The 14,952-nt window shown below is 43.8% G+C and overlaps 1 protein-coding gene across 1 annotated transcript in view; it reads right to left on the bottom strand.

Annotated features, from left to right (window-relative positions):
• The window catches only part of BRINP2 (BMP/retinoic acid inducible neural specific 2), a 110,444-nt gene that overhangs the window by 39,446 nt on the left and 56,046 nt on the right, over window positions 1-14,952 (bottom strand). Inside the window, exon 2 of the mRNA XM_010367399.2 lies at window positions 12,705-13,049. Coding sequence (XP_010365701.2) covers window positions 12,705-12,973 — 269 coding nt within the window. The 5' untranslated portion in view covers window positions 12,974-13,049. The remainder of the gene's footprint in view (window positions 1-12,704; window positions 13,050-14,952) is intronic.

Raw genomic sequence — 14,952 nt, 5'->3', positions numbered from 1 at the left:
GGAGAAACTAACTCTTGTAGGAGTCAAAGAAGACTTCACATGGCGATGATAATTTAGATGAGTTTGAAAGGTGAGAAGGAGCTCAGAGAAGATGGGAAGAGCTTTCGGGGTAGAGAGAATGGGTTATGGAAAGACACAGGACAACAAGCGGGCCTTCTATGTCTGGGCAAATTGGAGGTATTCATTGGGACCGGAACAAAAGAAACACAGGAAGAAACGGTGGGGTACAATCAATGGCAGAGGGTCAGTATTCATTGACTATTTGTTGAAATAGGGAATGAATGGATTTGGAAGTGACTTTTATGCTAAGAAAATGGGTTTGGGTTTTATTTTTTGGGTACAGACCGACCAACAGGGACTTAGGCAAGTTGCATTAGAGAAGCAAGGAAACTACAAGTGGTAGACAATGAAGCCAGGGGAAAAGAAAAGGGGCTGGATTTGAAAGGCAGTTCTGAGATGGAAGCCACACAACTCAGATGGGGAGAGAATGGAGAAGAGGCAGGAGTTACAGTAGCCAGGTGGCTGTTCATACCAGAAGCACGGCAAAGAGTGTAGGAGATACAGGTGTATTGGGACCTCATGAGTTCAGCTCTGGCTATGATTTTAACCACACAAACTAAATCTAGGTATACAAAAGCAAACTGAATAACAGCTGGATATAATCTTTGAACTTGGATGAGAAACCTCTATTCTCTAGACACAACTCCAGCACATTTCCAATGTTCCTCGAAGCACTGAGATTTCAACTCCAGAGGAGTCACCCTGTGTCCTGCGGTGTGCCTGTGACCTGGCGTCATATGCATGCCCATCTGAGGCTTTCTTCCTTTTTCCAGTGGAGTGTACCCAGGAGGTCATACTTCACCATTTTGTCTCTTAACTTGCATGCCTAGGAAGTTGCTTTTCTCAGGGTCTGCATTCAATTAACACTTTAAGGTTAACAGTTGTGGATCCTCAGGAGGGTGTCTCTCCGTGGCCACCTGGCCCTGCTGCTGCTAATGTAATACCTAACCTTGTATTTAGACTCTCCCTTAATCACATAGCCTGGTTTCCACCTGAATAGGCTCTCCCTTAGCTGAGAAAGCCAGGTGGCTGTTCATACAAGAAGCACGGCAAAGAGTGTAGGAGATACAGGTGTATTAGGACCTCATGAGTTCAGCTCTGGCTATGATTTTGCCACACAAACTAAATCTAGGTATACAAAAGCAAACTGAATAACAGCTGGATATAATCTTTGAACTTGGATGAGAAACCTCTATTCTCTAGACACAACTCCAGCATATTCCAACATTCCTTGAAACACTGAGATTTCAACTCCAGAAGAGTCACCCTGTGTCCTGCGGTGTGCCTGTGAGCTGGCATCACTGTCGCTAGTCTTCAACAATGGCACAGAATGCAAGAAGTTAAAGAAGTCTGGGGAGAGGGAAATGCCTGACCTGAAAAACTCTAAAATGAAAAACTGATATTGATCCATGACAAAATTCTTGAGTACTTTGAAGTGTGAGCAAGCAAGCAAGCTCCCTAGGAGTCAGAATTGGTTTAGGAAGAAAACCTTATGTCAAAATAAGTCTCATGTATTTTCTTTATGAAGAAAGATGGAAAAGGGAGAGTTGGGGAAAAACAAACAAGGACAGCTTGTGAAAGAGAATGTGAGAGGAGGGGAAGGAGGAGGAAAGAACCTCTGGAAGGAAGTTACAAAGTGCTGATGAGGAACTGGGGAGAGCAGTAACTGTTTTCAAATATCTAGAGCCCTATTGTGAGGAACAGACTGTTAGACTTATTCTAGAGAAATAAAAGAAAGCAAAATCAGGACCAATAAGGGAAGGTTATGGGAAGAAAGACTATGATTCAATTTCCAAAAGATCTTCATAATGTTTTAGGCTGCTGAATAAAAATTGGCTTCAGTGAACACCTCATGGCTGGAACTGTTCAAGCTAGCGCTGATTGACCACCTTCTTGAGTGTCTGCAGAGTGGTTGTCTTCACTGGCTTGGAAATAAGTGATGTTAAGTTTCCTTCTAACTCACAGATTCTGGCATCACTTAGCCCTGATTTGCCATCCCACGTTGTCAAGCTTCCTTCCACGCCCAAACACTGTGAAGCTTTGGCCTCTTGTCCCCAGGCTAATAAACCCTGTGGTTCTCAGATTTCATTTTCTAGCCTGACTGTGATATGCAGGCACCAACATGCACACATCTATCCTAGTGGTTGCAGAAGACAAAATAATGTATTCTCAGCCTCCAGTCACTTTTCTTTTATGGAGTTCCACTCGTTCCTGAGTTTCTCAATGAACCAGGTCAACATTCAGGGACTCTCACAGCCTCTTTTCCTCTCTACTCCTCTTTTTCAGTGTTGTTCTTTTTAAGTTAAGGGTAGTTTGCTGAATTTTAAGTTTTAAAATTATTCTTTAATCAATATATAATAATTGTACATTTATAAGGTATAGTGTAATATTCCAGTCCATGTATGCAACATGTAATGATCAAATCAAGGTAATGCCCTCTTTATCGGACTCATAATTTAGAACATACACAGAACCAGCCAAGCAAGAGGCTGGCTTATGATGCTAAAGTTTACCTGTGTTACTAGTAAACCAACTGTGTAACTCATGTCAAGGGATCATTAGGTGTTTACATGCCTCTGTGGATCCAGAACTCACTCCCCAAAGAGACTTTCTTCCTGTCCCTCCTTCGTCACCAGTGTGTCCCCAAGTAAGGCAGAGGCTCTCCTGGGATACAAAGAAAATGAGAATTCTCTAGGGCACTGGGGCTCATAACAAAGAACTTGGTGAGCAGCAGTTCTGGCTACCTCATTTTTCTCTCACCAGGCCTCCTGCCCAGCCAATAAGACTTCTTACTCACTCTGATTCACTGTCACATCCAGAGCTTATTTGCTCTTTGCAGGGGAGGAGGAAGAGGCACACTTCTGGGCTCAGAGGAGAGCTTGGCAGGGTGGCAGAATCATAGAGCATTAAACAGGTACAGAGGAGAAGACATGGCTGGGAACCCCTGCCAGATTCCTGAATCTTCCCCAAAACATATAACAGCCCTAATCTGCACACAACTATGCCTACAAATCTTAAAATATACTCAGGGGCCTCAGCCTCTATGTCTCTCTCACTGCTCCACCTGCGTGCTGTGGATGTGAAGGCAAATGGGACTGTAACAGAGCATACACCAATCTCATCGCTGTAAGAAAATTCAAATTTACAAAGTAGACCAACCAGCAGAGATTGCATGCAATGCCAAAAGTTTCTTCTGGATTTATGAAAATACTACTTGACATAATAAGACATTTCCAAGTGGACATGTGTGTTTACAAATCAGTACCTACCTGATTCTAAAGTCAGGCAGTAGGGATTTACATAACACTGAATTTTTATAAGCCATGGCCAGGCAAGAAGTAAGATACTGCATCTTGGAAATGGCATTAAGTGTTCCTCCAGTAGAGGATTTGATTTACAGAAATTCCATTTACATCGCACCCTTGTAGAAACACACCAGCAGTGCACAACCAACACATACAGAAGTTGCTGTGGGTGCATTGTTTCAGGAAGATCCATCTGTGGCTTCCTCCCACTCAGGGTTCCCCGGAGCTTAAGCACAGATGGAAAACTCTTGTGGAAAGAGAGAACGACAGGGTCTTTGAGGGAGATGGGTCACCCTCCCGCCTTCTGAGGCCTGTCTTCTGCATCTCAAAGACCTACCAGGATGCCTAAGGAAAGAAGGGCAAAGAGCCTCGGCCACAACCTGAGACACTATTTCTCTCAGAGCATTAAGTAGCCCAGGCTCAGTGGTTTATTTCATTAAATAATGATCATTAATGAACAGGTTCCCTGTCTTATTGGTTGAGTGCTGGCTCTTCCTCTTATCAGTTGTGTGACAGCCTCTAAAACTCAGTGTCCTTATCTGTTATGAAAGTGTACAAATAGCATACCCTCGTGGGGTTCTTACTAGGATAATTTTAATTAATGTTAATAAAGTACTTAGTAAAATGTTGTACATATGATGAGCATTTAATATATGTTAGCTACTAGTGTTCATTAATGTCATTAATATCTCATAGTACAGGGAGAATGCTTGCTTTCCCTAAGTTAAATAGAAATTTTGACTATTTTTTATTTTTTCAGACCATCTATTTTCTTTGTCACCTTACTCTTTTCTTCCCATGGAAGAATTGGGGAGGTTGGCGAGAGCCTGCTGTTTTCATCCATATTTCTCAATACTGTGTAGAGTGCATGGATTCAGATCCCAGCTCACAAAAGGCTCTTGTCTCTTGGACATTCAGGCCCAGCAATGGGAAATGCTTCTGATCATGTCCCCCTCCTCACGATCAGCTCACTTGGCAGAGCTGTCCCTCTGAGGTTTCTGGCTTGTCCCATCCCCACAATCCAGTGCTGGGTTCTCTAGTTGCTTCACTTAGGATTGGTCAAACCAATCTGATGGACAACCCAGTTGAATTTAGTTTGGGGCAAAGGCGGGATTGTAGGACTGGCATTGCCAGCTCTGACTCAGGTCCAAGCTGTTGTCTGCAGCCCAACTTATCTTCAGCTCCTTGTGAACAGACTCAGCTGTTTCTACTCCCAGAGGAGAAGATGGTAACTGGCATGGGAGCCAAGCTCCTCTCACCCAGACTTTTTATTATACCACGTGCCTCACCCACCTCTAATCCTTTGCATACATGGATCTTCCTGGAAAGCAGAACTCTCTGAGGCCTGGACTCTGTCTCCTTCAGGGTGTGTCCCCAGCCCTTGTAGAGTGGCCAACACACACAAATCCTGAATAAACATGAGCTGAATGAAGAAACACCCCACCCTGTGCCACTCACTGTTCTAAGCTCCCTGTACTGAAATGATTTTTCTTGTGGGATATGTGGGAAGCTATGAGGTGAGAGAAATGTGGCAGAAGCTGAATAAAGAAAAAAATATTGAGAATCCTTGACCTAGAAAAAGCTATTCTCTTAAAGAGAGAGAGAGAAAGACCGTATGACTAGACAGCGTCCCTGTTGGCCTGTATCTGTGTCGTGACAGTTTCTGGATGAAGTCTATCTCACTCCTTTCTACACATACACATGTCTCTAAGAAGCAATTCATTCATGAATAAAATTAATTATTTCTTGAAGCAAAATTTAATCCTCTTTTCCTCTGCCTGACTGACTCAAGATCTCTTACCAAATCTCATCTGAAAACAAAACTGATCTTGCCTTCCCCCCTTGGCCATCCTGAATGCTCCCTTCGTTTCTTCCCAATTTTTATTTTCACATTTTCTCTTCACAGATCAACTTTGCAATCTTATCTCAAGCCAGGGTGGCTAACCTGGGTATAGCCACCAAAGACATGGGAAAATGTGTGGCAAGAGCCATTGTGTCCTGGGGATGCTTGGGACTGGCATCCTGAGAATTCATTCTGACACAGCATCCATAGACCAAACCTGTCCATCAATCACTGAGAATGTATTAAATGTCTTCTTTCTAGCATTTGAGGTGATGCATCCCAGTGCATTTTCTGGTGTGAATGCTGTCACTCAAACTGGACTGCTAATCTCTCAGAAATCAGTAGTATCCTGTTTTGTCCGTCTTTCGTGTTCTGCTATAGTGCCTAGAATAATGCATTACATGAAGGAGATGCTCATAAATACTTGAGAGAGGACCAAGTGTACAAAAGTACAGTGTGGTAACCTTACCCTGAATCCAATTGCTCAAGCATAAATGATGCCAATTTTTATTTGAACCAGTAGTCTCACAGGACCTTAAAGCACTATGTACCATCTTCTCACCAGGTGAGAGTTCACACTCCATTTTTCCAAAGCAGAAATGTAAGGAGTTGCTTTTGGTCCTACTTTCTCTACACATGCAGTGATTTTTACTTCATTTTACTGACCCCTAGTACTAGAAAATGACATGCCTCTTCAGGTGAGAGGTTTTTTTTGTTTTGTTTTGTTTTTTGTACCCTGGAAGAAATCAGTGTCTAAGAGACACTTCTGGCATTTCAGAGAGACAAAATATGGCATAAATAACCAGTGGGGAAGAACAGGGAAAGGAGAGGCATCGTCATGCACTTCTTGACATGGCACTGGCTGCTAAGTTCCTAAACCACATCTAGTGCTCCCATGCCTTTGTTTACACTGCTCCTGTGACTACAACACCATTCCACAAGCCTCCACCTGGAGTCTCCAGTCATCCACATAGTTTTTGCCTATGTGTTACTTTTTATTCCAGCTTTCCTTGACCTTTCTGTGCAGAGCAATCTAGCACTTGCTTACTTATCTGTAAGTGCCATCAGATCAAGAACTCTGTCCACCTTGTTTATAGTCTATTATCAGAATCTAGTGCAATAATAAGCACTAAGATGGCCCTCAAAAATGGGTGTTGAATGAATGACTATGTCTCTATTTATGTTCTTGAATTATAGCTGTTTGTTTATGTAATATTTCTCCTTGTTCCAAGAGAGCAGAATGCCTTTTCATTCGGTTCTTTGTATGCACATAGGAGGGTTCCATATGGGTCTGCTGCACTTATGTGGTATGTTTGTATGCCAGAAGTGGAAACAGAATTCTGCCCAAGGATAAGGACATGCTAGGCTTGTCGTCCAGATACTTCTGGGTTAAAATTCCTTGGGTGGAAGGCCTAAGATGCCTTGTGCTAGGTCTGCCATTTAGGTTAGGTATTTATGTTATAGGGCCTGTGTGTTTAGGCAGTACTGGACTCTTTGCTAAAGCAACCTCTAAACATTTTGTTCTGTCCCTCTCCTACCTTCTCACCCCTGTGGACTGAGAAATAGTGCCTGTGACCAGAACTGCAGGCTCATTGTTGCCATATTGCCTCTAATTTCACTCTAATTTAAATCACAATACCAGTTTGTGTACCATTCCTTTGTCTCCTTGCATCTCAAGAAACTCCCTTATGGTCAAAACGCAAACCCAGTGAGAAGTTCAGAGATCAGCCAGTTTACTTTGGGCCGGGTGGTTTATGCAGAAGAGCTAACTTCCTTCCTTTTTCCCATCCACCTGAGAACTAGAGCCTTCCTTCTGGAGGCCTGCAGCCATGCGATAATGTAGCCTTTCTCTACCTCAGTGACTATAATGCACACCTTGGAAATCACTGGGATTCACCTAGGCAGACTGAAGTTGTCTTTGGTTGCCGTTTATTTATGTGGACTGTGATCTCTTAATTGGAGATGGTGCCTCTCCCAGGGTTCGCTGTTTATCCAAATCAGTATTTGTTAGTCAGAGAGACGTGGTCCGGATGATAAATTAGCTCTGGAGCTCCTCCTGTGATTGCTTCCATAGCTGCCGTCTGCCTCCTCACATCCCCATCTCCCGGGAGGCACCCACAGGCTGCTTCTAGGCCCTCCAGCCTTTTCTGCTGTTCAACTTTTCTCCCAGCTGCTGTACCTACTCTTATGAGTTCATATGTCTTGGCACTAATAACTCCTAGATTTACCATCTCTGGACTCCTATTTTATTTTATTTTGCAGTGCCTCCTGTAAATAGTCTCACTGCTGCAAATGCATCATGGGGGGTGCTGTCTTTCCAGTACACGTTCTGTGCTTCTCCACCCTCTTCATTTTTGCTCCCCTCTCCATCTCCAAACACTTAGTGTAGACAAGTGCAGTACTCCTCAAGCTCTGATGCCATCTTGTTCATCTGGGGATCCTGTTAAAATGCAGATTTTAATTCCTTAGGTCTGGAGAGAAGCCTGACGTTCTGGATTTTTAACAAGCTCTCAGGCGATGCTAATGCTGCTGGTCCAAAGACTGCACTTTGAGCTTGCTGGGAGGTTGGTCAGCAAAATTTACAAGGTTGCCAAAAATTAGGTGAGCACTTCCTTCGCGTCTAAGCCATTGCCAAGTCTTATTTTTCATCCTGATGAATTCCAGATATTCTTTCTTAGGGTTGTTGCTCTGGTGCCTTGTTTACTGCCTCATTCACCTGATTATATCCCTGGAAGCCCTATAGCTTCTTAGTGTTCAGTTTTGTTCTACAAATCTGCATACATATCCCACAATATGATAAGATTATGATGTCCCTTTTTAGTCAATAAAGATATTTATTTAATTCTATTTTGTTTTGACTTCTAACATTTGGCTTCTAATGTATCCCCAGACCATCCCTTTCCAAAAAGAGGTAGCTAGAAATAGATGTAATAAGGACTAAGGTCAATATTTTGGAATTGCATCCAGCATTGCTTTCCTCCCAACCACTCATCATTCTCTATGATTTCCAACTTTCTCTGTTAATGTTAATGTATTCTTTCCGAGTTTTAAGTGTTTCATCATAGTGGCTTGGATTTTTTCCAATCCCATGATTATCTCTCTATTAAAACCTTAATACAAAAAAGAAATAAAAAAAAAACAGACTGCTCATTACTTTGATTTGTAGCAAAGAGAGAATGGAACATTACCACTAGAGTGTTTCGAGAAACCATATTTACATTTGCATCAGCTCAATTTAGGTGCCTGATTAGGTGCGTGTTATGATGAAGATGCACTTACCAGTCAAAGGGAGGTGGCGTGGTCTAGAGTAATGAGCAGGAGACTTCAAGTCAGGAGCCCTGAGTGCTATTTCTGGCTGTGACTGGCTACCTCTCTGACCTTGAACAAGTGCATTTCACATGCCTTAGACCATAGTAGCCCACTGTAAGGCTGCTGTGAAAGGTTGGTCTCTAAGTGTTTATTGCAGTGGGGGCTATGGAATGGAGCAAGTTATGGGGAGCCTGGAAGTCACACGTGGAACTGGAGACAGGACCTCTGTTCTTCTAGCTCTTACCATGAGCCTATTAAGAGATGGGTCTGAGAAATAGGCTAATAGATCAGATCTTGTTTTGACAAGGCTCAAAGATATGCTGAGAGGTTGGTTAATGTTTAATTTACAAGATTGTCAAAAATTGGGTGAGATGCCCAAGACCATCCTGTTATCTAGGAGGGCTTAACCAGAGTGCATATTGTCTCTGTTCTCTTCACAGTATATCCTGAAACTATGATTTTCATCCCTGGGACAAAGGATCCAGCAGTCACCGGCCACTGGAGGACATGCCTAAGGAAGGCCTGCTCAGTGAGCCATCCTTAACTTTAGACACAAGGGCTTGACCTACGGCAACTTTAACATATGCTGGAAACCATCTTGCTTCTTCTCGTAGCCCACAAGGCCAGTAAGATTGTGCCCCAGAGAAGATCCAATTATTCTTCAATTGAGTTCCCCTCCCAGCAAAGAGCTGGATTGAAGGGTAAAGGTTAACATGCTTTAAAAAGGAAAGCAAGAGAACAGTGTTCCCCCCTCTAATATAGGCTGTTGAATGTTAGGCCCTCAGCAGACATTAAAGCAAAAAAGCACCTATGATTCTCATCTCATTATCCTTCCTACATAGGCTAATTTTAAGAGAACAACCTAATAATAATCGGCAGTGTTTATTAAGCACTATCCTAAGTGCCTACATCAACTACCTCCTTTAATTTTCACATTAATCCATTAGGTAGGCACTATTACTGTCCCCACTTTACAAATATGAAAATTGAGGGACAAGAAAATTATGTAATTTGCCTGACATTATACAGATAGAAAGTTGTAGCTTCAGGATTAGAACCCAGGTCACCTGGCTCCAGGACCTTCACTCTTAAGCACCTACGTCTGTATGGATACAAATTTGTAATGAGGAGAGCGATAATCTCTGGAGGTCCACGATTACAGAGGCTGCACCTATTCTAGAGTGACTAGTCATCTCAAAGTGAGAGCATACTCCAACATCCTAATAAGAATAGATGGAATTTGTAGTTAAATATTATAACCTTGCTATGCAATGGTTTTGATCTGTTCAACAGGTAGAAGACAACGGAGGGTCTCTTTCCTATTATGCAAGAAACCTTCCAGTGATTCTGCACCAAATATTCTGACCCCCTTGAATAATAGTTTTATTCTTCTCGACCACAGTGCTTCTCCTTAAATGGAAGACACATGTGGCTACTATCTGATTTCTATGTCCCAAAAGCTTCCTGAAAGGGGGAAACAAAATATTAATTCTGTTTGAGACCCAATATTTCCCCTTCAAAGCATTTCTGATATTCTTTGTTTTTTTTAAATCCTTCAACTCTTCTGGATAATGGGAGAGAAATTTGAGGATGATTCTCCATGTATGTTTTACCAGTTTTCTTTGACCTGCTTTAGTCAATGCCAGCAAGGTCCTAAATTTGCCAGAGGAAATTGCCACTAGATACAAAGTGGGAAGGGATAAAAATGAATTCCCATTGGGATAATGTAGAGCTCTATAAGGGCCCATGAGCCACCATTTTGCTTCATCACTAAAGGCAAAACTCGAGGAATGCTCCTGAAGCAGCAGTGTGTGACTGTCCTCTCTCTGCCCCACCAAAGGGTCACAAATCAGAATACTACACTCCTGTCAGAATGACTGGTTACTGTTTCCCCAAGTACAGGTTCATGTGCAATAACTGACCCCAGAGAAACAGAATGGCACAGTGTAAGAGTTTGTCACATTAAATGATCAGAAAACCATTACCAACTGATAGAACAGCTGATGGTGCAGAAATGATTACAGACACTCCCTGCGGGCCAGCTCGGAGCTGCCGCCCAGGCACTAGGTGGCTACCAGGCTATCCGGAGGAAAACTCTCCTGAGGGGAGAAGGAAGCTGACAGTTTGTTCCCTCTAGTTTCTATAGCTCCTTGAAGTAGAGAGTAGTTTTAGGACTCCCAGCCTGACTTCAATTCCAGTAAACTTTTAAAAAGTTATTTTTGGTGATAACAATGCTTCTGTGAGATTTGGGATAAACTAAAAAGTCTAAGGTAAATTAAATCTTATTTTACTGGACTGGAGGGATTCTCTGCTTAAGCACGTTCTAGAGTGGATTTTCTGATTTTTTTTTTGAAAGATTGAAAAAATTTCTTTCATAAAAAGAAGGTCACCCTGAATTTGCCATCTCTTTGAGATTCTTAGGTGTTTACTGACAGCTGAGTTAACCCTCTACTCTGTTCCTCTTCTACTCATCTGCTTTTATTTGAGCAGGTATCAACTCAGTCCCTCCCAGCCTGAGTTGGTGCTCTCTGCTTTGGTGATGCTGTGTGAATTTCTGCTGTGGCTCTTGGAAGATGGCAAGGGCCAGAATCACCAAATCAGGGAGTGTGAACTGCAGTCTCTTCCAGGACCAGACTGCATCTAAGCCCAGTGGGAGAAAAATGGCCTGAAAGGACAGCTGGGCAGGCAATTCCTAGGAGTAGGATTTTGTTTCTAGGAATCTCTGGGTCCACAAAGTACCAGCCCCTCAAATATCTCCAGCCTTGCTCCTTTGTCTGCACCCAAGTGTGGGAATTTTGAAGCAGGTGAATGGCCTCTATAAATGGCCGCTGTTTTACCATTTGGGAATCTTCTGATACTATACTGAATACTCTTAAAACCACACTTCTGAGACCCCTTACAAATCTAAAGTGGTTGTGTCATTACTGCAGATGTTAAAAAAGAACTCCCAGAAAAAAGAACATGTCTCTAAATATATTTTCAGAACCCAGACTCTGCAATCTGCCTCCTTGTGAGCTAATCCTGGCTCCACTATTCACTAGCTTTGTGCCCTTCAGCAAGTTGCTTAACTTCTTTGGGCCTCAATTTCCCCATCTGTAAAATGGGGAGAATAACTGTTCTTCCAACACAGGGTTGGAGCTACTTTACATAAGGCGTGCAAGGTGCTAAATCTAGCAAGAGGTCCAAAAACATTAGTGTGTTCATATGACTAGAAATGCATATGCCAAAATGTTAACAACAGTAACCTTTAGTTGCCAAAAGAATGGATGGTTTTGTGTTTTTGTTTCTCTTTGTGCTTTTTCATGTTTTTTTTTTTTCTTTTTGCATTAAAAACTAACTAACTAATTTGAATTAGAAAATAAATGTCTTTGAACAAAGAAAAAAATCACCAAAGCTCCCAGGGTTATCTAAAGATGCAGGTAAGGGGAGAGATGACAAGGGGGCAAGTGGACAGAGGGATCGAAGGGAAGTTTGAGTTCACTGGTGCACTGTGGGAGCCCTGGAGGTGAGCATGTGGAGGAGCACTCTATTTTTGAAGTGCTGGTCCAGCAGCCAGGAATATGTGCCTGGCTTATTCCACCTGATGATGAATTAGGCAGGTCTCAGGAGTCTGACTTTCAGCTCTGATGCTTCTGGGCATGGGCCTAAAGGGCCTAACGCCTTTTCCCCACAAGGCCTGCAGAGCCTGGGGTGTTGACAAAGGGTAAGGGCAGGTTTGTTCCTGACCCTGCACGGCTCCCCAGACCTCTAAGGCAGGACCTGGAGCTGCTCTTCCTTTGTTTGTATGTCTAAGTAATTACAACTCATGAAATTATCTAACCCATTAGTTAAAACCTGGCCCCAGCATTTGACTCTGACCTCCTACGGCAGCCTGGGCCACACGCTGACTCCATGCTGCCTGATTTGTCCTCAATTTATAAGCAGCACAACCTATAAATAGAAACCCTTTTGCTAAGTTTCCCAGGAGGCATCAGCAGGTTTTCCAGCTTGTATGTGTTTTCTTCTTTCTTTTTTTAAAAACTAACATGGTAGGCTTATTTTCCCTGCCTGTTGTTCCTCCAGCTTTCCCCTCTAGTTCAGTTTGAGGGCATTCCAGCCCGCTTAGGGGTTTGGGCTGGCACACCAGCAGGGGCTGTGCAGGTTGGGTTCTTAGGGAAGCCCCTGTCTCAGTGGAGGCCCCCACTTACCTATAGATCCTGTACCTGGTGGTGAAACCCTGGCGGTACCGCTCCATGAAATCAGCATACTCCTGAGCGCGGTGGAAGGGGCCCCGGTCTGTGAGCAGCCAGTCCAGGGGATGCTGGCCAGCTACAGAGGCATGCTGCTCGGGGACCACGGCAGCCGCCGTGGCTGAGACAGCCAACACCCAGCCAGGCAGGCCCAGTGCCAGCAGGGCTGTCCATGGGGCCACTGCCGGCCGAAGCCCTCTAAACCGAGTGCCACACTGCCACCTCATGCTTCTCCCGGGCGGTTGGTTTCTTCATTCTCTCGCCACGCTCTCCCGCTCCGTGCTGCTCCTCCAGGGCTCAGAGCTAGAAAAGCACAAAAGGCGATGTCATTTGGGCACCCTGGTCTTACCCCATGGGCCTGTGAGCATCACTTATAATTGGGTTGGGCCCATTCTGGAAATCCTTTATCCTAGTAACACAACTTGGTTCTAGGCATTTAGCTAAGTGCTTGAGGTACATCATTTCATTCAATCTTTAAAACTAACATGTGAGGAAACAGTATTGCCATCATTTCACAGATGAGAAGATGAGGCTTAGAGAGAAACTTAAGAAAGATGCTTAATTAAGTTCACACAGCTATTAAGTGGTAAAACCAGAGTTTGAACTCAGGGGATCTGACTCTTAACCCTTATGTTATGTTGTGTCCATGCTTCCTACCTTGGCCCACTCAACACCATCCATTTCTGTCTTCCTCTTTCAAAAATGCTCAATCTGTTTCTGCAATTGCCTCAGACTGTGGGCTGCCTCTCAAAGTTTGATGTAAGGTGAGAAGCAACCCTATTTTTCTAGTGGAGAATTGTGAGGTAGAAAAGTACTGAAGTTCCTTCCATTGCTGCTGTGAAGCTGAGTGAATGTGGGCCATCACTTCCTTCTCTGAGTTTAATGTATAGACAGGCTTGAAGAGCTAATTTCTAAGACCTCTTCCAGCCTTGAACATCTGATCTCCTCTCTTATTGAAGATCACGTGGGATGGAGTTGGAATGGGGAACTCAGATACTGCATATAGCATCATCAGAGTGGATCATGCACTCCAGGATATCCATCATCCTCTCACCTCACTATGCAGTTTAGGAGCACCACGAGGGGCAGGGCTGAGCAATAACTGCTATATCTTTCTATACCAGCTCCTGGGAGCAGACCTTCACAGACCGTTCTTGAAGGGATGAATGAGTGCCTGCCCTGCCCTCTCTGAGTTAGGGGTAAGATGCCAAGAAAGTAGTAAGATTCTGGCCTTCGAAATTCCTGGCTGCCTTGTGACTCATCACAGGTCTCTGATTTCCAGTGCCTACTCTTTGGTCTGAGAACAGCGAGTCACCTTTTTAAACCTCTGGGCAGATGCACAGGACTGTTCAGTACTGTGGGGCTTCTTGGAATTGTGATCATTTCCTCAATCTTTAATTCCTAGCACATACTGTCAGAATCTGCCCATCTCTCCTTGTCAGCACCACTTCAGTGTGTGCCAGAATGACCCCCAACCCCAGTACCTGTAGTTCACGGCTTGAGAACATTCTCTGACTACCAAAGCGCAGAGGCAGGCTCCCTGGGGATGAGGCAAGGGGTGTTAATTCCCTGGCAGTTCCAGACTCTGGTAAGGGCAGACAATGTGGACTTCAGCACTTGATTTATGCCCCCTGCCAGAATCCCCCAGGGCACTCTGGGTTGGCTCCAGTTCACAAAACCCCCTGACTTCCATCAGATCAGTGTGAATCCCAAAGAGGCTGCACAGAGGCTGGAAAAAAACATTAATTCTGGAACTCTCCCAGCCTAAAGTTTGGCCTGAGTCTGAGAGATCCGTGCCTCACCAGTCATACAGGATGCTTTCAGAAGAGTTGCAACCCCTGCTTAAAAGGATGGAGGACACAGCATGAGCGGCTGGATGTTCAGCGTCATTCCTTCACTCCAGCTGGTGGGTATTGACCACCTCTCATGTGCTAGGCAGCTCTTAGAACTTACCACAGTTCTCACAGAAAGTTTGTTAAATAGCCATGATTAGTATGTTTATATTTTATTGGGACCCAGAATAGTTGAGCCTATGAGACCGCAGAAGTAGAATATGAGCCTAGATCTGGCTGCATGTCCAGACCTTGATAAAGAATGTGGTACAGCCTAAGGAACTAGAGCAGGCGATAAGACAGACCCTCACTTAAAAAACTAGAGATGGGGGCTGAAAGAGGAAAGAAGAATAGTGAGGCAGCTCCTGCCCTAC

Source organism: Rhinopithecus roxellana, chromosome 8 (assembly GCF_007565055.1).
Source record: "Rhinopithecus roxellana isolate Shanxi Qingling chromosome 8, ASM756505v1, whole genome shotgun sequence".
NCBI classification, from domain to species: domain Eukaryota; kingdom Metazoa; phylum Chordata; class Mammalia; order Primates; family Cercopithecidae; genus Rhinopithecus; species Rhinopithecus roxellana.
The sequence above is the reverse complement of the archived record's forward strand: the minus strand, read 5'-3'. Positions and strand labels throughout refer to the sequence as shown.